Genomic DNA, 24371 nt, shown 5'->3' with positions numbered 1-24371 from the left:
AGTGAGAGGTTTTATGCCTCTGCAACATTGTTCAGGCTGCCACATTTTCTTTGCCTAGCTAATGTCTCCAGTCCTGCCAATGTCTTCCCCTTCACTGTGTTAAGCACGACACAGATAGATAAGCACCTCCCACACTCTCCTAGAAAAAAAAGTATCAGATACCGATCCGCTCAAACTCTTCTATAACAGATTGTTGTTATTCATGCAATTAAGTAAATATATAATGTACAAAGTGGGCTACTTGTGAAAAAAACACAAGTCTTCATTCTGAGGGCCTATAATTTAAGTTTAAATAAAGATTAATAATATGGGGTCTGAACATCTTGAGTTGTTGGGGCTTCCCATTTCTGTTAATAGCAGCTGATGTTATATCATTACTGGGAGGAAGCTTGTCATCCACAGACTGATATAACTACAGTCAATAACACGTATGCCAATAAATATTATTATTATTAGTGTTACTTTTAGCTCTTTTCTTCAAGGGACGTATCAAAGGAACAGCAGCCAGTCAGCTGATGAATGAGCCACCAATGGTGAAGCATGAATGAAATCAATGCAAGTGTGACTTTTTTGTAAACTAAAGGATCATTCTCATTAAAACAGGTTATGAGAGAAAACAAAATCATCACCCAGAGAGACCAACTTTATGGATCAGCTTTGACCTATTACACTTGCTGTAGTTCTGCTGCAGTGGGGCCTCGTTACCATCATTACATGTGGCTGATTGACACTTTTATCTCCACACAAAGTGTTTTAGGTCCTGAAATGCATATAACGTCCATCTTTACGAAGCTCTAAATGTTTTGGAGATATTGTGTGAAAGAGACTGTCCTCCTGTAGAAAAACCATCTGTGCAACAGGTTATTATTATAACAAAGAGAAGTATGCCACTCACACAAGTCCACAAGTTTATCACTGTAACCATGACAACCAAGGTCCGGTATATTCAACTGTCAGCAACTATACAGATTTACCAAATAGATATCCACATGCTGTGTGCGCAAACACCATTCTGATACTGGATTTAAATAAAATACTGCCAACAGACTCAGATTCTGAGGTCAAAATTAGAAGTGTCTGAGCTGAGCTCTCTCCACTCAGGATATCACACACCCAAAGTTTTATTAAACAGAGAATATATTCAAGAGCTCTTGGATCCTGACTTTTTGACTTCTTCTTTATACATGTTTTATATTGCTTGACAGGTAGGTTAGAAAATTGTCCCTGTATCTAGTCAGTCAGTCATGTGGGCATCAGTATTTCCTTTCTATCAGAGATCACTGAGCTCTGACTGGAAGATGTTACACCTGGTTGTGAATCAATGTTGGAACAAAAGTGTTACAGGTGGCTATCTTTGGGGCCGAATGGATTTAAAGTCGTGTCGATTTTCAGTTTCTGTCCAGAGGGTTTAAGGTGTGTTTGTGCTGAGAGAAGGCAGTTTGAGCAGAGATGAATGACTTTAGGTGGACAGATTTGTGCTTGTGTGTGTTTATATATATTGGATATATTGATAGCACTCACAGGGTTCAGTAACATTTAGGAAATCTAGTTGTCTTTCACATGTGGTCAAAACAAAAAAAATAAAAAAAAAAGAAAAGTTTTCATCCCACTCAGCTTGACTTTCACAACTTAGGGAGTGAAATGCATTGTGACTGAGATGAGTAACAGGAGAGACAGAAGAGGCAGCAGTTGCTCTGGTGTCTTCCAATAGATCACTTTTCAATGAAAAGGCCTCACGATTTCTGTTTGTTTGTTTTTTGTTGTTGTGTGTTTTTTTGGTTTTTTCCTTTTCAGCGAATGCATTTTGAATTCCTGTAGATGCAGCTTTGTTCTTACAAATAGGTTGGTGTTATCACTGCTAGAAACATGAAATATAATACTTAATATGCAACCAGGTATAGAATAACAGGTCAATATTACTTGTCCAGGTCCAGAGGTCTGGGTGATTTTTAACAAACCTAAAACAAATTTGACATTTCTATTTGTTCTATTTGTTCAACAGTTTTTGATAAAATCAGAGAGAGAGAGAGATTAACTTCATACTATTTGCTTGGTTGTAATGTAGAAAAAAGATTCTCGGGCCTCCAGCCATTTCATGAGTATAGTTTTGCCAGCCAGAGCAGGGACAACGGATTTTAGAGAAATCGCCACAGCTCAACCATGACCCAAGAACTGTCACACTGTTAAAAAAAAGTCAAGTCTAAGTCTTTATAAAGCAAATAAAGCACAAAACAGCACAGGCAACTTTCATGGCACTGTCAAAAAAGAATGTATCTATGAATCTATGAAGAGTCTGTGAAATAAAAAGGCTATTCGTCCAAAGCCTAGATAATGTCTTTAGTCCTGCCAATGTCATCCCCATCACTGTGTTAAGCACAACACAGATAGATAAGCACCTCCCACACTCTCCTGAGAAACAAAAGTATAAGAACCAGATACCGATCCAAAACTAAGATTACAAATTGTTCTATTACAGTAAATATATAATGTACAGTAATGTACAAGTGGGCTACTTGTGAATCTACTTGTGAATCTCATCTCTGTCCAAAAACTGAATAAAAATAATAATAATAGCCTGTGAAACGTCTATTATCACGGCAGTCCTGTTATTACAGTAAGAGGGAGGTGGTTGCACAGTGCAGTGGCCATGACTGCAAAGGCTTGGCCCTTGTTTTGAGTTTTTCAGCCTAGACCACAGAGCAGCCAACGGCTGTGGTTCAGTTTTCCTCAGATGACCAGAAACCTGGAGGAGATTCAAGGGGTGTACAGTTCTGAGGTGTGATGTGAATGAACTGTAATGACAAGCCAGCACAGGCGAGAACAAGCTGCAGGCAGGACACACAGAACATGGGCTAATACTAGCACATAACAAGTTATAATAGTCAGAGAAGGAAATGAAAGTGTGGATAACCTATCTCTATGTGGCAAAAGAGAATATGTAAAAAGAAAAAAGAAAGAAAATTACCAACAAAAACAATACCTCCAGTCACCTAAATATATTCAGTATGTAAATGGGCAAATAAAGCCATCTGAGTAATGGCGTAAAGGACCGTGACCAGCCCAGAGAGCATGCTTACTCTAGCACGGCAGACCTGCATAAATAAAGGTTTTTTCTCCTCCCTCAACAGTCTGTGCTCCACACATGAAGACTCTTATGCTCAGGGCTGCGAGGTAGTCGCTGGAGAATCACATCCCTCTGAACTCTCCTCGCACTTGTTATGTCGTTCCTCTCACTCATCCTTTCCTGTCAATCTTAGCTGCTCTTGGTACAGAGAGGGAGATTTTATAGACACAACACAGCAAATACTGGTCTCAGAGTCCACACTGGTTCATGCATGAAGCCTGGTCAAATGTAGGTGTGGCACAGTTTGCAATTAGGAGAAATGAGCCTCTTGTTTTGGGGGGTGGTCAAAAGTGAGAAATTCCTATCGAATCATTTCATCATTACTTGCTATGAGAGCCGAATAAACGTTCGTCACTGCCACTAGATGTTGCAATAGACCACCGGCACCTCAGACCAAAATAAAAGCTTTGTCAGCCACACCCCAGGCTTATGTTTGACCACCCATCCTCAACCCTCTCCCTCCTCCCTTTAGCAAGGTGTTACAGAGCCAAGTGAAAGCTACTGTAGTCATCACTAATAAAAACAGACATGTAACCTTATGTAGCATCAAGTTACTTACACATGGAGGAGAAGAAAAAACAGTTTTGAGTCAAGCTGCAGTAATGGTGCGATCTCGGTAAAGACAGAGCCTTTTTGGGTCCACGGTCAGACTGGGAAAGAACTTCAGCCTTGGATTTTTCCACAATGGCAAAAATGACACTGATGGAGCTGATGAAGACGCTGATGGAGTTGGCAACAACTTTAAAACTTCCTGGCTGTTTTGACGGCCCACCTGCTCACCAGGATCTGAGCCAGTAGTCCCAGTGGCCAGTCATCCTGTGCGCTGGTCTCATCTCTTTTTGTCTTTTTAGATATAAAAATGGTTTCTTCAGTGGAGGACATTCTGGAAGGTTACTTTCATCTGAATGCTGTTGCTTTCACCTGTGGGCTGCATACTGCACTGTTTCAGGTTTCATGTGGGCAGTGTCCATGTGTTTCAATGTGGGGAAGCCCAGTGGTTTAAAAGGAGGGACTCCATCACTCCAATGTATCTTTACATAGAATAGTTGCAGAGAGCACACAAAATATACGTACATATATTAGAGGGAAAAAAGAAAGCCTGATAAAAATCAATATTGAGTGTAAGACAAACGTGATAAGGTATTGAATATGATTGAGTAAATAATGCAAAAATACACATATTAGACCTGCACAGTGGGACAAACAATAGACACAACCAGATGCTTTTTGAATCCAAATATTAAAAAAAAAGTGTGACAGAAGCCCTAAATCTGGTTTTCATTTTACTTCAGTCTCAGAATTTGACATGACAGCTTATTGTATTGTGTTATCATGTGCTGCCTTTACATTTACAGTGTAACACATTATAATTACTGGATGATTGATGAATGTTACATTTAAGAATCAGTCCTCAGGCTCATAGAAATTAACATCAGACATGAGCCATAATGAGCCCATCTGCAGATCTGAAGTTGCAAGAGAGATGTATTTAAAACATGACAGTAGTTTACTGAGTGGATTTAATTTTCAGCAGCATTGAGCCGTGCCTCAGGTTGATGACATTTGATCTGTCTGGAGGCTGTGCATCTGAACAGAACTTGAACCCTTATTGATTTGAAAATATGCTCAGCTGTGATTAAGATTCAAACTGTCCATGCATGTGCTAGTTAGAGAGTTTGTTTGTGGAGCAGTTAGCAAAAACTGACCTCGTTAGTCCTTCACCATCATTCACAATGTTGAGCCAATTCCAGTGTGCTGCCACTAAACATTAAACTTCACTGCTCTCAAAATAGACGCCACTGTTTTATTCATAATTGCACAAATGCGAGACAATTTAATAAGCCTTAATTCAATATCTGCAACAGGCCTTGACAGTGTCACTGGCTGCCAGCAGTCTGACTCATCCATATGTCCAAATCATTAGATAAAAATCCTTGAATGATAAAACTGGCACATAAAATAAGTGTAAAATCTCACACATCCTAATATTGCCAAGGTAGGATATAACATTTATTAATGCGCAAGATATTTTTGGATGATTTTGCAGATTGCAACCCAGTATAATAATAAAAAATATATATAACAATAACATGGTCAAACTTTATGGCTGAGGCTTCAGATCACAAATTCTCCCATGGAGAAAGCTGATAATGATCAAAACAGTTGTGCTGGAGTGCAGCCAAGTGCAGACTTGAGCCCTTTCACCAGGGCCCAGAGTCAGCATACCTGAGAGACATGCAGTCAAAATGCCACCTCAGCCAGCTCCAAATTTAACTCACTTCTGTTTATGTCTGTGTGTGAGCATCTGTGTCTGTATTGTATTATACTGTGTAACGTGAATACTGTTTTTCAATTGTTTGAGCAAACAAATTTCCATTCACTTCCATTGAACAGGGGTGGTCTTGATTTTCCTGCAAGCAGAACAAATAAAACCAAAACATATGCAAGGTGCGACTTTATTTGAAATTCATTTGGACTAATCCTTTAAAGTTGACATTTGGATGATTGTAGGTAGAGTTATACAACAATAATCAACTTTTTCTGCAGGGCGAAAGGGAACCTAATACAGTGCAAGCATGCTTCAGTGAACAGAAGTGTTACTGTCCTTTCAGTACTTGCTTGTTTAAGCTGTCAAATAAAAGTAGTGAAGTAGAAAGTACAATATTTCCCTCTAAAATATAGTGAAATATAAGGAAACAGTAAAGCACAAGTGCCTCAAAACTGTACTGTAAGTGCAGTATTTAGAATAAATGTAATTAATTACTTTCCACCAAGCTAATACAGGTACTTAGCCTTCACCACACATTGATTTTAATATTGAATATACCAATCCACACAATCTAATTCAGAAACTCGGCAGGTAAGCTAGATAATTAGCTATTGCTACTTACATTAACCTACAGTGTCTGGGCGATGAACAAGCAGAGATTTGAAGAGATGAGCCATTGGTGGAGTTAGACAGGCAGACAAGACATTCAACTAACATCAAGGTTAAGAAACAGTGTGGCCCACCATAGGGGTGTGTGAAATCGTATCACAAGATTCTTCAAATTATGAATATGGGAAACATATTGTAATATTTAAAATTACAGGTTAGAAAGATATCTAAATGTTTCAACCCCCAGAGCTGTTTTTACCTATTTTGGGGGGGGTCCAAGTCTTAATAAGGAGGGTCAGACCTACACAAACCCCCCTGTAATTTGAACCCTGATTGTAGGTCTCTTTTCTTTTTGTCATGTGATACAGAGATACTCAGTGTGTTTATGAGCACTTCAGCAAGAATGTGTTTGGGTATTATGTTAAGCAATATGAGTCATAAATAGTACACTAATGGAAATAAAGTCCAAAGGCTTTAGTCTTTATTTATGAGGCTGCTTCAAGGGCATTTCACCACTTATTCCATCACACTGATTTCTCTTTCTGCCCAACACACCTGTACGGAAACATGGCTTCTGTAAACACATTCTGAGTGTACAAGATTACAGAAGTACAAAAAGGTCACAGCAACACTTCTATATCTCTGCTGCCACCACGCATATAGAAAAATGCAATTTATATTTTATACTAATGTTGCTGTAAATAAGCGACCAGTAGGGCTGTGCAGGGCAGAACTGGAAGTGGAAGTAAATGGAAGACATGACCTCACAGCTCTGCAGATGGAACATGAACACACTTTTCCTCTCTTGAGCCATATGATTTATTCACATCAAGTGAGTGTGTTTGTGCATACAGCAGGTGTGTCCAAACAAGGACGTGGGAGGATTGGAGCAAGGTTGTAGCAAGGCTTGACCTTGGCAACATATTTCTGATTGGCCTCACACTAAGAATGCTGCTTGCTTATATTTCATGTAAGTCTGAATGTGTGCGATATACTAAACTCTAACTTTAGTGTAGTAAACATCTGTTTGTGTGCACTTTATTAGCAACAAGTGTATACGTGCTTATTCATGCAATTATCCAATTGTGGTTTGAGCACTTCTAAAACTGCTGATCTCTCAGAATTTGGCATGAATCCATGGACCCAACCTGCCTTGTGTCAACACCCCAGTCTGATAGTGATGGTGTAATGGTGTGGGGCATGTTTGGCACTTGTCGCTGGTCTTTTGCATCTTTTTATGGCCGCCACTTCTAATGGCTCCTTCTAGTACAATAATGCTCCATGTCACAATGCAAAAGTTGTCTGAAAATGGTTTCATGAACATGACAGTGGCCTCCCCAGTCTCCAGATCTGAATCCAGTAGAACGCCTTTGGGAACTGAGGCTGTTTTCAGAGCAAAGGAAAAGCCTAACCAGTGTTCGTATGGTGTTCCTAATAAAGTGCTCAGTGAGTATATGAATGTGCACTTATATTGTGTTTCACATCAGTACTGCAGGCAGGGCAACATCAAGTCCTACAAAGTTAGAAAGTTCTAGTTTTTTTTTCTTTTTCAACCCTGTCCCAGACTTCATCTAAATTCCCAACAGCATCTTTTACTTCAAAAAAATCTGTTTCTATTACCTTTTTTCACTGTGTCAAAGTGGGATAATTTCCACCTCAGCCAAGCGTAAAAACACTCTTGTGATTTTTTTTCTCTTTTGTGGCACAAATGAAAAATTGCACTTTCTTGCTAAACTTTCTTTCTTAACTTTCCACTCATCTCTTTCAACCATTTTTTTCATTATCTTACTCCTTACACCAGAGCACCACTGACACAGGTCCGCTAAATTAAATAACACAAAGTCATCATTTGAAATCACCCTTCAGAATGACACAGAAGCATTTTCTGATGGTAAAGGTAAGGTTAGGCACAAAGCATGACTTGGTTAGGATCAGGAAAATGATTGTGGTTCAGTTTATCCAGGGTCAAACAGGCCTTGAAGCCACTGAAACAACTGATGCTGTCATTTGTTCTTGATTGGATAGTCTCCTCTGATACACTTATCAATATCAGCACTGATACTGGGCTTATAAAACAAACAGGGTGTCAGCCAGACATGACCAAATGGAGTATTGTTTTATCAGGTTAAAATAATCACAACACAACATCCAACAAACCTGACAATTTACAAAACCTAACATCTCTTCTTATATTTAAAGGAGAAATTTTACAAATTTACTTTTCTCGCATCCTGTGAAAACAGTATAGTGTATAATTTGTCAAAATAATCTTAACTCAAGCTTTTTCCAGAGCTTTCAACTGCACCTCATGGTTGTCATCACTGAACGTTCCTTGCTCAGTTCTTGAGATTGCTCAGTGCTCATGTGACATATTCAAGTTCAGTCACTTGTCACTAACAGGTGAAAACATGTTATCGATGTTATGTATTGGGGAAGACTGCTGTTGAAAGCTCTAGAAAAAGATAATAAATAGACCTTGAGTTAAGATTGTTCTGTCAGTTTCTAAGCGAAAAAATGAACTCAGGCTCTGAACAGCTGCACATTGTAGCATGTGTGGCTGCGGAGAGAGCTCTCTAAGTCTAGAGAATTAACCCTGGTGGATTAGGGTTATCTCGGTTGGAGCCTGGAGACTTAAAAAACTGTGCATGAGGTTTGAAAGACATAGGCTAATGAAGAGATACTGTTGGTTGCATTATGGGAAATGACCATGACAAAACTGATATATTATATGGTATATTTTTAGGACATTCCCCCAATTTTATGGAAGTGCAATATTAACTTGCTGGAGTTCTCCTTTAAGGAGTGATCAGTTTCTCAATGAAGTATAAAGATGTTAAATTGATCAAGGAAGATGTAAAACAGAAAACTCCTACTTATGTCAGAACAAAATATATTAAAAAAGGAGCAGAAATTATTTGGCTGTAAATCAACCAGAACCATCACTTTGTGTATCAGAATCTGTAAGGGAACTGAAAGAGGGATCACTGCACCCCTTCAACGTCCCACCTCCTTACCTTATTCCTCACCATCCTATCTTTTTTATATCTGCCCATCCCCCTCTCTTTCTTTTCCTCCTGCTCCGTCTGTCCATTACTGTGCCTCCCCTGCAGCCGACCTCAAGTGTGTGCTCTCACAGGACAACCCCCAGTTCTCTCTAATGATATAATTATAGCCAATGAGCCAATGTGATGACTCAGGCTGATTAACAGCATCAAAACAACACCAGCCCTGAACATAACTTAGATATAGATGGAGGGAGAGAAAAAGGGAGACAGAGGAGAGAAAAAGAAGCACTAATAATATACTAATAGACTCTGTGACATCTGCTTTTTCAGGGATTATGTATGACATACTGCATGTATGATCGGTTATGCAATATCTGTGTGGGCATCATTAGCAGCTACAGCGGTGAGCTTGTGCCGAGAGATCTCTGGTTTGAATTCCCTTACAGGCCTGAAAATCTTGATGTGGTGGTTAATTAGTAACACTCTCCCTCATCGACTGCTGTCAGGATGCCCTTGAGCAAGATGCAGCCGCTGCAGTTGTGTTGCTCTGTAGCTAAGGAGGCTGTGGTTGTATTGTGCAGTGTGGTTGACAACACTATCTTTCTTTCGCACTAAAGTCTCTATTCAGACCCATCCACAGTAAAAATTTGTTTCAATCGCCTCATTGTAAAAGCCCAACACCTTGTGTCATCTTCATGCTTTTCCAAGGTCCGGGCCTTGCTAAATAAAACTTGATTGATCGCCTATTAATGCAACTGAAGGCAACTATGATTTACTTGTAGCAAACAAGACAGCTACCATTTTTCTCTACTAATGATGTCCGTCCGCGCCATAACTCTTCTTGTCTCCATGTATTCAAGCTCCATTACATGTGGCATCCATTTCAAAAGCAATCAGTGTTTAGCGGACCATTACTCGATGTGGTAGGGCTGATAAAATGAGCTGAAAGGCTACGTGGTAACTAAGAATAGCAGGTGTTGCTAGAGAATTGTAAATGGGTGTTTGTGAATTGTAAATGGGTTTTGAGTTGTGATTTTATTTCAGTTTTATTTGGTTTATCTATCACAACAGTAATTACATTTATACAGGAAAGAATCTGCAAGGCAGATACTACCGAAAAACCCCAGAGAGTTGTTGCACCGCAACTGGTTTGTTTGATTATTTAAAATTGCTGTTTGGGTGCTGTAAACACCGATGTTAGAAATTAAAAGTGGGTAAGTACAAATCTCAAAACCATGTTTAATTCTGTGTTATGGTGAGATGGCTGTATAGTATTAATTTAGTATTAACTCTGTCTGTGGATATTGACTGTGGGATCTCAGCAGATCTGTGCACACATACACAAAAACCCATGCACAACCCACATCTTCCTCTTCCTCCCTCTCTTTTCCTTCCTCAATGTCTCTGACACACACATGCTGACAGATGTGTACATGATCTATGACTTTATTTCCCAAGAGTGTGTTGTTCAAATATTAATGTGGCTCCTTCCTCTGTTTTGTTTCTCCCACAGAGAGCAAAGAGGTGTACAAGAGACAGGTGCTGTCAATCACATCCATTGCTATGGCAATCAGTCTCCTGGGAACCCTGTGCATGGCCCTCTACTGCCGCAACAAGTGAGACAATGAACACACAAAAATACATGTAGAGATCAAAATTCAAGTTTTTGTGTAAATCTAGTGAGTTCAACAGGCTGTGTGCATTTCTCTGTGGACTGAGCACGAGGTTTTTTTGCAATATTAGTATAGAACCTAGACCTGCTTTACAATCCAAAAAATACAATATGGGACCTTTAAACAAACTACCAATAAACACAAGAAGATCAGATAATTTAAATCAAAATTTACAATCATAATCAATAAATGATGGATTAAACTACAAAAATAAGACCCAATTTGTAATAAACTGGAATTATACTTTTGATTTATTTAATGTTATTACCTAATATTTATGACTATAAGTTGTAAACTAACTATAAGTTATAAAATGAGACATTCTATACACAATACAATTATTTCACCACACGAATAAAATGTCTGTTGAGTCTGTTTTACCCTCAGGTGTTTGGGATGGAGTTGCCCTCCATGGTTGGGGTTGGGGCATAGGTTATGATTATGTGTCAAAGAGATGACTGATTAGGTCTAGGGCCAAGGCTGGGTTCAAGGTTAGGGGAAACACAAATCAATATGGAAACAAAATTTAACACAACACCAGCATAATAGACAGACACACACAAAGTTCGAGGATTGTAACTGGATGTTTTACCAAACTCTCAGTTGATTCCATTTTTCCAACCATGCTCCAATGTGACATAAAGTATTTTCCCATGAATATATTGACAGGTAAATTAGCTCCAGTGACATGTAATTTCATCCCAGTCATCAGTTTCCTCGATTCCATTTGAACTGGAAAGTTTCTCCAGTGATTTTCAAACTTTCTTTGACAATAATATTTATGGTTAAACTGCCATGGGTCCTAAAGTAAGCAAAATGTTACAGTATTTAGTGATAGGCCCTGTTGGGCGTGGGCAGACAAAATGCCCAAGGAGACATTTTTTTAATTTAGTGAAGGCCGGTGGAACATGTTGAGGCATCAAACATCTTGAAAGAAATCCCAGACGGGGTATTTGCAGCAATTTGTAAATCTCATTTTATGCACACACATATTCATAGCCCATTATAACCCAAAGGTCACTTCGTGTGGCTCCTGCACTCTCTCTCTTTTCCGTCCTTTCTCTCTCTATCTGCATCTTTCTGTAGCGCATTCTGTGTGTGCACATTAATTGGCATATGAATTGTCTACATCCATTCCTGGCTGCAAGAACTTTGCATAGCCTGCCTGCAGAGATTCTATATTCTCAACAGGATGGCTCAAACATCCGGTATGTAACGGCAGTCTGTCATTCAGAATATATGGACCGTGCAGTGGGCTGTGATAGATGGCACTGTAATTCCATAGGCTTCCCTCTGTAATATAATGATGTGAGTGAGTGAGCAGCCTGACAACAAGATAATCGGATCAAGGCATGATGGACAGGCACTTTCAATGAATCCATAATTGAGTCGGGGGACTAGCTTGTTCAGTGGAGAAGCTGCATAGAGATTGGGAGGAAGTGTTCATGCAAATCAGAGTGACCTGAATGAAGATGAAGTCGAAGGTTTTCCCACACTGAGAAAAATAAAGAAGCTGTTGACATTTCTCTTTAAGGTACAACATGTGGTGCAGTGTGTATTCAGAGAGTGACACATTTTCTCATTTTCTTCTCTCCTCATTGACAATTAGGTTAAAGTGCTGATTCAGTTGTTTTTTTAGGGTGTTCAAATCTGTGTTTGGTGACCTATATCTCTTTTCTATAGGTGGCCCCTCATTGTTCTAGGACACTGCAGAAAGACAATGATCCTAAAAACACAGACAAGACATTGAAAGAGTTTCAGGAACAAACAGTTGACTTATCTAGACTGTTCAAGTCACTCACTTTCACCTCAATCCAACTGATCATGTGTTTCACTTGCCGAAGACCAGACTGAAGGCAAATAGCCTTCTGTCAGTGAAGCTGACAGCTGCACAGACCTGGCCGAGCATCACCCGGAGAAGTTACCAAGTGTCTCCAAAAACTCCCCCAGTGTTAAATTGAAAGACTCTATTTAAAGTTACACATTTATGTCACCTTGACTAATTACAATCTGTTTTCTAAAAAACAAGTCCATAAATCGTCTGTGCAGCAGGTTATTATGACCCACAGTTGTGTTTTGTTGTTAGGCAACATCTCGTGGTCATAGTAAGTATAACTGGACCATGTTGTTATTATTGTAACCATGACACCAAAGATCGTCTAATGTTGAGAAAGCACTTATTTTAACCCAAATCACAATCTTCCTAAACCTAACCAAGCCATGACCATTATTATAGTAACCATGGCAATGAAGGTAGGTACACAACTCTCAGTAAAGTCAGCATGTTTATGATCGTAACCATGACAAACATGGTCCGGTACACCTGCCGCCATATGGGTGCTACTTAAGGAGACACTCCTACGGGTTGTATCAGAAGGTTGAAAAAACCAACCTTCAAGGTCCGGGTTGGAAGTCTGGTTGCAATTCTCATATGTTAACACCCTAAAATTAAACCTGAAGATCTGATGTGATCATGAGTGAGCCAGCAACTGTTATCATGTCCTCAATTTCACAAATTCACTCAGCAGATTCCTCATAATCAGTCATTTGGATTTTCAGTCGTGCAACCTGCTGCCTCTGATCCCAGATAAGCGGATAATGGATGAAGTTCATGCAGGCGTCCTGAGCTTGAGTATTGGTGGATATTTCTGATAATACTTTGATAAAATGGAGAAAAGGCATGACACTGAAAATCAACAGGCTATTGCATGATTTTAATTTCAACACTATTGTTAAGCAGAATTATTTGGCCAAATTCCAAACATTTAAAAAATTTGCCTTTCTGCAATTACTGCAAGGTATAATTAGAGGTCGGCAACTAAAACACTGAAGGTTAGAGAAACATCATAGTTACGATTCATAAAAATATGAAGGGTTAAGTGATGGTCTGTGATAGGCTTGATCTTTTTGCCAAATGCAAAATGGTATAAGGTACATTTCTTACACACATTCATTTTTAGTCTGAGCTGTAGCCACAGGACCCCATTCAAACAAGTCTGAGCTTATTTAAGTGAAGCTAAGCACCCACGTTGACTTCTTTGTCAAGTGACCTAAATAAGTTGGGACAGTTAGTTTCTAGATAATGAAGCAAAGCTTTCTGTGTGGCACAAGCAGTGGGTGATGTAAGGCAAGAGATGACACATCTCTCAGCAAACATAAAGCACTTTATTTCAACAGTCTAAAACACGTGACGCAAGTTCATTTAGGGCGTGTCCACATGACTTTGGCTATTTTAACAGTGGAAAAAAACTGTCTCTGTGCCAGGCACATGGTTCAAAAGGGTTGCATTTTGTCTCTTAATTAATCATGGCAGTGTTTTGAGCGTAACATCCAGTAAACCAATCAGAGTGCCATCTCACATTCCCTTTAAAAGCCGGATGCACTTGCACTTTAGCAGACTGCTGTTATAATGGCATAGTGTGTGACACAGAATTGGATTCTATTCACAGTCAGTTGATTACATATTGTGACTGTCTGTCAGCCCAGTGCAGGCACACGCACACAGCAGCCAAAAGAAGGGCTGAGCGAATCAACTCACTACGCACTACTCTAAAGTAAAGTAACAGCACAAATCACAACATCATTTATGTTATTATGACAAATGTAAATAAGTTCATGGTTCATTATGAAACTGTAGTGGGACAAATTCAGTGGAGGTGATGAATGGAAACACTGTGGCAAACTCTGCTTGTGCACGATGGGCAGAGTGTTTGCACGTTGTGCGCCCGCCTACGTAGGCGCATATTACTCTCTTGATAATGCTCCCTTAAAATAACAATGAAATACGGAGCCACTGACTTCAGACCAGGATTTTGCTGGTCAATTGTGCGATCACTTTCTGCTGCCTCAAGATAACCATTAGCCTGACAGCACCTAATTGCAGACCAACACACTCATTGGCACCCAGATGGACGCAAGTTTATTTGCTATTGAAACCTATTTGCTAGCAAAGACATGTTGCACTATGTGACGCTTTGCACCAGGTATAAGATAGGGCCCAAAGAGTTTGATGTTTTTAGGGGTTTTTTTTCTTTTGCAGCAAAAGCATAAGCTTTTATCATAAATGTTCATGTTAAGTAAACACTTTTCCAAAGGTAGTTGGTACCAAATGTCACAGCCCTACTCTAAGAAAATATAATTTAAGCGCAACAGAGGTGGAGAGGATAGGAGCTGACTGCAAGGCTGTTTTGTAAACACTTCATTACATCGCCGTGATTCAGCAGAGTCTCCCAGACAGGAACTGTAAAGGCTTCATCGGCTATGTCTGATAATGAGCGTACCTCTGGCACAACATGAAGTCGTGATGCTGCAGCTTTAGTGCCTTTTCATCCAAGACAGTGTAAACGCACAAGGTTCAGTAACTCAATCCGTAATAATGAAGTGTACCTAACGTACACTGGTGAGAAAAATAAAAGAGAAGAGCTCTTTTCAGAAGATTGGTGGAAAAATCAGATTACAACACTGTTCTCCACAAGGTCTAATTATTCCACTTCCTCTAACATGATTATCTCTAGACCTCTTGTCATGAGTCATACAAGATTAGGGTCAAACTAATTAGTTTGCCAGTCATTGACTTCAGTCCTTCAGTGTCTGTGGAGTAAATAATAATTCTGAGTCAACCATTTTAATAAAAGCACATTTGAGAAATGAAGAGTCGACTCGAAACATCCTCAGACAAATGATTAAATGGAGTCGAGGTACATCATAGAAACCGTGAGGTAGTTTGTTCCAGGTCTTTTTCATCACTGCTCAGGGACAAAGGGAGAGGGAGAGGTATAGATAGAAACCTCCTTCGGTCAATAGCTCACTTTCCTCTTCTCCTTTGTCCTCATGGGCATGAGAACAGTACAGTGCAATTCTCCTCAGCTGTCCAAGTGGAAACTGGAAACTCGATACACAAAGTGAAGTTAGGTGAAGAAGCAGAGAAGCCACTAAGTTTGTGACTAGAGCAGATAGACAGCACGATCACAGCTTCTACTGTATATACTTTTCTTTTATGTTGATTGATCACTGCACAATGTTCCTACATAGTCTGGCCTGGCTTTTTACTGAATTTCATGCACTGTACACTGATCAGCCAAAACATAATGAGCAAGTTTGCAAATAAGCTGTTGATCCATCGTGTGCCACTAAAACAGCTCTGACCTGAGATGTGGACTCTACACGTCCTCTGAAGGCGCCCTGTGGTTTCTGGCACCAAGACGTTAGCAGCAGATCCTTTAAGTCCTGTAAGATTTGAGGTGGAGCCGCTGCGGATTGGACTTGTTCCAGCACAGCTCAGGTCTTACATCTGCCCATTTCTCCCACATCCAACTCGTCAACTACAAGAATCGACCCGTTCACTTCCCATCTAATATATCCCAGGTCTTGACGTGCACTGTTGTGATGAGATAATCAACATTATTTGTTTTATCTGTGAGTGGTCATAAAGTTTGGGCTCATGGCTGTATGTTCAGTTATGTTCTGTACTGTCTTTTCAAGTTGATAACTAAGTTGAAACCTAATATTAAGAACCACCTGACATCTGTGTCAGTCATTTCTTCAACAAAGACACTGCAACTGTCACAATTCTTCAAACTTATTCTAATAAGCCTATGTTTTGATTTATTAAGGGCAAAATTATAGCTTAGTTGCAGGTAGAGATAAATTCGAGAGCCTAATGACATGCTAAGGGAGAGATGTTGCTTCTTAAGGGAAAGCAATTGAGGACGGTTAAAGAGAACGTGTGTCAGCAGATGCTTTATCCTAATTCGTACCTAGAGCAACTCAGAGACACTTGTTTATTTGATAATCGTTAGAATTATGCACTAATTTGCTGAGACATAAATCTGCAGAGGATTCACAGCAATTGAGTTGATGGTAGTCGATGCTCTCTTGAAGTAAACCAATTCTTCTTCTTCTTTTTCCTTCTGTATAGGAGGCGCAGAGAGAAGCTCCAGGCCCATCTGAAGGAGAGTCGCAGTCTGAAAAACTACTCTGCTAATTCCCATAATGCCCTGGAGGCCAAGACGAGGGCCCCTAACACCAACATGCAGATGCACGAGGTGACCACCGCTGTTTAGTTTGTTTTTTTTTTCCATCTTGACTTTCTTCACGATACCTATACCTGTACATACACCCTATCTATGTATCACCCTATATGTAACTCAGCATTAAAACTTATACCATAAAAAGATACAGTTCCACCAAGAAAACAAAGCATGAATTTAAAACATGATGTGGACAGCTGCTAAAGCCAACAAACATCCAAAATGAAATGTCTGGTTGGAGCGTCCCTGAAGAGATTATCACAAATCAGCCATATACAGTGCACACTATCTTCACACTTCAGAGTGTTTGCATCTATCATTGAATTCATCAACCCCCTGTAGTTTCTAGCTGCATATGAATCAGTATGTAGTCTATTCCTGTCTCCACCTGGCCACTTGCATCAGGCTGACAGGTCTGTGAGCGAGCAATCGTTGAGTGGTTCGGGAGCACAGCCCTGGATAGCAGTGTCATTTATCATCTACTCAGCACCCTTTGTCATCACATCTCTCCCACATGTGAGTGGCTGGCATGGAAAACATCAGCTTAATTTGAATGTCAGTCAAATCCACATCTGCCATTACCTTAGGAAAATGTGTGTGTGTGTGTGTGTGTGTGTGTGTGTGTGTGTGTGTGTATTTGTGCACCAGAAATTAGCATTTGTACATGCTTATTAATGAAGTTACATACTGTATCTAATCTGCACAGATTTGACAAGAAGCTTTATTGTATGTTTCGTCTAAGGGCACAATTCAAATCTACGATGAAGTGGAGCACGTGTCGTATACTGTATACATCAGGACTCTCTTCATAAATGCATTTATACACACAAAGACAGATCAAATGTTGTGTGTGGGACCCATTTCACATGAGTCAGAGATAATTGCAGTTCATACTAGCACTTCATGAAACCATCAGTCTTTGGCCTGATTTGCTTGATCTGTCCCCTTTGTTCCCATTAGCATCAGTGCAAACCATAGCTTGTTCTCAAATATTATCCGGAGCCAAAACAGAAAGTTCTGTGACATTTTTAAAGTGTGGTGAAAGGTCAAGTTGGATGGTTGGGCATTAAAAAAAGTGTTTTACTGTACAGTCATGGGAGTGGTATCGATCTTTTCGTCTTACTCTCAGCAAGAAAGCAAATGAGCATATTTCCCAAAATGTCAAACTATGCCTTTAAAAATAGAGAAAGTATGAATCATTTTTGTGAGTAATGAGACTTTTTGATATTTTTCCAAAATAGTTTGTTAATTTTCAGTTTTTTTAAGGTCCTATATTTTACACTTTTCTGTTTTTTCTGTTGTTGTAGTTTTACATCTCCTCTATCAGGCTCCTCTCTGGAGCTGTAGTAACAAAAGGCTCTGAGCCTCTCTTCTGATTGGCTGACTGTTTCCTGAGTGATTGAATAAAGCTATAGCAGATTTCAGGTAAACACCTGGGGGAATCTAATCCTGTAAGCATGGGTCCAGGTAAGCCTTGTTGGGGGCATAGCTGAGGGTGGTGACTGTTTTGCTGTGACATCACAAAGTTACAGATGTCCTTACGGCTCATTTTCTACATTATGGGACTTTTAAAGAAATGTGCATACTGTTCCTGAAAAACAATATCAGCAAGCAGCCTCAAGGTGTAAAGAAAAATCCCTCTAGCATTTCAGTGAGCAAAAATTCAGTGAATCCCCCACCGTCCCCTCACCCCTAAAATGGTAATGATGGCAGCTGCTTGCCAACTTGAATCAACAGGTCATAGACGTGAGAATATCTGCATGGAGGAGGACTCCAAAGGCTCTGTCAACTTTAATATTAGGTTTACAGACTTTAAAGCATTGGGGCATTCTTGCCTGAGGATCTCCACTTGAGTTTCAGTTCACATAGGGTTCAGATATCTCAGATCTAGCTCGGAGACAGAGCTAACCGAGGCTTGAAAGTAATCTAAAATATCTGGAGTTTGTGTAGAGTTTGTGCGCCTGGCGTGCCTCCTCATACTACCCTCAAGCTGAGAGCTCTGCTGAAGACAAACAACCTGACTTCCCAATCTTACGTGAACATCAAGGGAATGGCACCAATCCAACCATCTACATGGATTTAGATCTTACAGTATGTGCCTTAAAATTAGTAATGCTTAAATCAAAGTGATGCACTTTTAAAGATTTTGTGTTATTGTACTCCGTTGAATGTAAGCAGAAAATAATATTTAAAAGTCAGCATTACACTGGTATAGTTGGTATAGAAATACAATTGAATGGACTACAATAGAATCACATTATACCTAAACATAAGAGGAAAAACTTGTAAAGTAGTCCTTTGGCTCTTACTTTGCTAATTGCTTGATTAGCGCTGGCTCATGAATTACTGATTATTGTTTACTGACTACAGAATGCATTGTTTAGAGAAACATAGCTAATTTTTTGCGTAAAAATGTTGCTTTTCAATCTTGTATTATTTATTTAATTTCTCCGAGACCCTTCTGGGAACTCGCATGCAAATGAATTGTATTTGTTTATTTTTTTGCCTACGCTCCCAAGATCACATTGATTTCTGTCTGCAGGCCATCAATTACCAAAATTTCTGAACACAGAACAACAAACGCAGGGTCAGTGGTGTTTAGGAGCGTGCACTCACACAAATGTGTCGCACACACACCAGGCCTGTTACGCAGAATTTCTCTGCAGTCTTTGTTACATTTCATCACTATAATTAAATCCCCATTTAATTTCACCTCATCTAACTGCCCTTAGGATTTTTTTATTTTGGTCTTGCATTTAAGCAAGTGTACCTGTAGATGAACACCTTGGGTAATCATGTGGGTCATGACAAAAGCAGCAGAAATTTCTAGTGATGGCCTGTTACAGAAAATGAGCACTTTCTGATTAGCACCTCAGGGCCATTTGCTGGATGTGTTTGATTATACAGTGAACTAAAGAGCGGCTCCAGTCTCTCTCTGTCAATCAGGTTTTACCACCCTATCATGAATTCTGCAGGTGTTCCACAGAGTCTGTCTGTCATTGCTGCATAATTAAAACTGTGCTATCTTCCTCTATCTGAACATCACTATCCTGTGCCTACTCTCCTAGGCTTAGGTCTGAGACTACAGTGTGTGTGTGTGTGTGTGTTTAGCTGTATGTGTGTTTATAATTCTGCGTCGCTGTTATTGATGGCAACATCTCTGTACAAATCATAAAAATCATCTCCCGGTTCCCCCTCTGGACAGTCTGTCAGTGTTAAAGAACATCAGTGCCAGAGGCATACGGTGTATTGTAGTCTCTATCTCAGAGATTAAAACATCCATTACAGTACACACACAGAGACACACACATACATTTCCATTAATATACACCATTACGTGCACCCTTTGCACCACAAATGTCCAGATGTGGCACAAAGTCTGTGTCAAAGTGATGATTACTTTTGCCCCGTTGTATCTGTGCATGATTATGGAGCTAAAGAGCCGGGTTTCTTTGCCTGCAGCTGTGCAAGAAAACATCACATATTTATAGATGATCCCCACACACAGTCAGTCGTGCTATATGACACATGCACACAGTTTCCAGTTTTTCCTCAAGCGGTCTTTCTAAAGCCTAAATCTGTTTTCAAACGGAAGCAAAATGGACACTGAACCGCACAGTTTCAGCAGTAACGGATTGAAGGTACTCCCACGCTTTATTAGAGTATAATGGACACATGCGATTTCTATCTGTAACTGTCAAAACAAAGTGTTGTTGAGTCAGTAAACTTGGACTTTTCTTCAGTTACAACTAACACGGGCAATTAAACTGCATTTCCTCTCAATCATTAATGAATTAACAGCACATCTGAGCATTAACAGATTCTCCTCTGTTTGAATAAGTGTAGCTGAAATTTCTTAGGTCACTACCATAATGTCCCACAGTTAAAGCTTAATATTTTCCGTTTTATCACTGACTGAGGAATTAACCGCTTGCTGGAAGCCTCTGTGTCATTTAGCAGTTTGGATGTACATGGTGTCAGAACACCAGAGAGTGGGAAAGATGAGAAAATTTTAGCAAAGCACAGACAGTAGTGCAACAGGGTGGTGTTGGCTTTGACTGCTCACTCTCTCAAATATATTGGATTTGCATTACACTAATACTGTATATATGCATTCTTTTTATCTTACAGAATTGTGTAAGATGAAAAAAAATGGATTTAGTATTGCATAAATTCAAGAAAAGAATCTGAAGAGTCTTCAAATTTTGGAGAGCTTCAGCCAAATCCTCAGAAAACATTGTGAGGGAAACTGCCCTTAATGTGCAAAGTCATGGGAGTGTCCTTTTAGTGTGACATTTTCTTGATACTGAATCTGTCATCACACCATGGGGTATTATAATTGCCACAGAGGTTTCATTTGATTTCCAGTAATGATCTAAACAATGTGGAAAAAACTTCACAGTAGCTCATAGTTAAAGGGATTTATTTAATACTTTATTATCTGTCTTTTTCAGGCATGTTTATCGGTACATTTTCTTATTCGGGTCATCAGTATCAATCCTTACCCTGTATCATTTCTTAAGATTTGGTAATTAAAATAGTTTTTTGGGATTTTCAGCAGTAATAAGGTCAAACTTTATGTATTTTTCATTTGAAACCACTTGTCAGCACTTTAACAGTGTAAAATTCTGCTGAAGTTATGAATATTATTCCACCTAATGCTTATTTAATGCTAATTTGACCTAGATTACCAATAATTACCTGTGAAATTATTAACCAAAGCAATTAAAAACATCAGACCTCTAATGTTTCTTAATATTTTGGGCCAGTCAGTGCTATTCCCATTGGTTTTAGGGTGATGTGAATAACAATGTCAGAAGGATAGTTTCAGACAATGTGACAATTAAACACCACAACACATCCATGAGTATAATTTTAAAAATGCCCCCGGCAACAATCTGTGTCATTTCCCCGTCGTCATGGCCGATCTTAAATTAATGTAAAATAAATTAGTTGTGACATGATGATCAGGATGGAAACCCACAAGACACAATGCAACTCAGAGACATGCAACTCTAAAACTGAGATGTCAATGTTTAAGATTTGATGATTCAGGGGAGTCAACCAATCAGAAGAGAGGCTCAGAGATTGGGTGACTGTTTACTTTGTGATTGAATAAAAATATATCAGATTTCAGGTAAACACTCAGAGAAACCAAATCCTGCAAGGCTGGATCGTTGGTCCAGGTGATGCTGCTTTGTTGTGACATCACAAAGTTACAGAAGTCCTGACAACTATTTTTAAGGCTCAGTTTGTGAATACAGGCTGTGTGCATTTTGTCTGTGCTTTGCAAACTTTCATACTTTCACAGTATTTACATAAAACCTAGACCTGCATTATAATCAAAAAAGACTTGGAAATCTCATTTTCTACAATATAGGACCTTTAAATCCAAGGGTTCCTTTACTTTTTCTACCAGCACTGTTAATGTTCAGTGAGTGTGTTCAATAAAGACACAAAATATTGTAATTATTTGTGTGGTATTAGCTTAGGGACACTGTGTTTGTCTACATTTGTTACTTAGATGAAGATCACATCACATTTTATGAGCAATCAACGCAGAAAAACCTGAAAATTGCAAAAGGTTTACTTACTTTTTCCTGCCACTGTATCATGGGCTCATAAGTATAAATCAGCCTCCGAATGTCTGAACAGTCACATAACCATGGCAGCATGTGTGACGCGAATGAGGCTGGTGCCCCTTAGAGGGTCCTCAAAAGGGATTACATCAGTGACAGCCTTGTTAGACAGACATCAAACCAGGAACTTTGTATCAAGAACAGTCATAAAAGTACTTTGGAGCAAGAAATTGCACAAAAATAGGTCTTTCTACCTGATGTTACCAAAGTCTAGAAGATAGTGTCTAGACGACGCTCAGATAACGTTGAGGAGAGGAGACTGCCGCTGCCACAGATAAGGTCTGTGTAGTACATAAGAAATCAAACAGCACCACTCTCCTTACATCTTTAAGGCTTTTAAAGTTTGAAGCCTAAAACACTTTCTCGCATTGTCCTGTGTTCTTTTGTGGAGCTTACAGCAGATCTTTGCTGCTGTGTAACTGAGTGAGTCTGCCTTGTCAACCGCATCGTGAAGTGAGGAATCAAAGAACTGCTTTGTTTCATTGCATATTTTCCTCTCCCGAGATGGTGGTCGAACATGAAAAGAGTTAAAAGAAAGAACCTGGGACCTGCACACTGCCACTGCAGTGTTCATTTAGATATCCTGTCATAAAGGCAGTACGAGGGGAAAGAGGGAAGGAGAGGGGACAAAGAAGGGATCAATGTGGATGAGGAAGAGATTCAAAATGGAAAGAAAGCAATAAAGACAAAGATGTGCAGCTGTGGTATAGGAGGAATACAAGAAGTGATATATCTTTTGAGAAAGAATCAGGGTTATTTGCTCCAAAAAAGACATGAGAAACCAGGACTTTTGTGTTTAAGTGATTATGTAAAAGAGTTGAACAAAACCTGACAATATAGGACAACAGCATGAGCTTCAGTGTGAGCAGCTCTGAGCCTCTCTTCTGATTGGCAGATTTCAGGGAATAACTCAGAGAAATCAAATCCTGTAAGGTTGGATGGTGGGTCCAGGTGGGTGGGGTTTGGGACATGGCTGAGAGCTGTGACTGGTTTGTTGTGACATCACAAAGTTACAGAAGTCCTGACAGCTCATTTTAAGGCTCAGTGTCTGAATACAGGCTGTGTGCATTTCTCTGTGGACTGAGGCTTTGATACTTTCACAGTATTAATCTAGAACCTAGACCTGCTTTATAATCAAAATGGACATGAAAGTTTCACTTTCTACAATATGGATAAAAAGATTTGTAAGTATTTTCAGGATAAGACTCCATTGTTTAAAAAGGAAGTCCACATTAGGCCATTTCTCTGTCTCTGTTAATATTTATATTCTCCATTTTTATCCTAATATTTCCTGCGGTACAAAGACACACTGAGAGCTTAATTGCAGAAACGTACTAATCAACTTTCCCACTGTGATGAATCCAGGCTTTAAAAGGGCGTATTAAATCATTAATTTCATGGTATTTCTGCCTCATTTGATGCAAGTGCAACATAAAGAAAAGATAGGACACAGAGCTGAGTTGATATGCAAATGATATCCATGTATACACTGTACTGTTTTGTTGAGATAAAGGCTGTTACAAAAAGGTTCAAAAATTCAAAATAATGGGATCTCATCATTTTACCAGTGACATTTTCTACAGGATTTGTGCTGAAATAATGCAACCTTGTGAGCAAGATTTGACTTGTGTGAGCATTATTCTTTGCAACTGTCTTAACAACACTCAAGCCAGAACAATGGTCGTCAACCTCCCTGGCTTGTGTTCCCTTTAAACGCAGCAACGTCCACATGTGATCGCTCATTACAGATTTGTTGTGAGTCATAAACATTTCAACCAAAAGTGACTTTAACACCTTAGAAGAACCTGAAACAGTATAATTATCTATAATTTTCTTTAAATGTGAATAAAGGAATGATCAGAGAATAAATGTGGTTTTTATTGGTCCTATCTCATCAATAATCTCATGATATTTATCTTGTGACACCTTTTGGTCGCTCACACTGAGTCAGAGGACGAGGGATGCTTTGCTAAATTAGCTGGATAGGCAAGTTGTAGTTGTTAAAGCAGTCATCTATGGCACA

General features: G+C 39.4%; 1 protein-coding gene across 1 annotated transcript in view; it reads left to right on the top strand.

Annotated features, from left to right (window-relative positions):
* LOC139622594 (pro-neuregulin-3, membrane-bound isoform) overlaps window positions 1–24371 on the top strand; it is a 360197-nt gene that overhangs the window by 321203 nt on the left and 14623 nt on the right. The window contains exons 5-6 of the mRNA XM_071479987.1: window positions 10521–10623; window positions 16598–16724. Of these exons, the coding sequence (XP_071336088.1) occupies window positions 10521–10623; window positions 16598–16724 (230 nt within the window). The remainder of the gene's footprint in view (window positions 1–10520; window positions 10624–16597; window positions 16725–24371) is intronic.

This window comes from Trachinotus anak, unplaced genomic scaffold (assembly GCF_046630095.1).
Source record: "Trachinotus anak isolate AG129_WGS33_773 ecotype Australia unplaced genomic scaffold, CSIRO_AGI_Tana_v1 ptg000007l, whole genome shotgun sequence".
NCBI lineage: Eukaryota > Metazoa > Chordata > Actinopteri > Carangiformes > Carangidae > Trachinotus > Trachinotus anak.
Note: the sequence above shows the minus strand (reverse complement) of the source record. Positions and strands in the feature narration are given on the sequence as shown.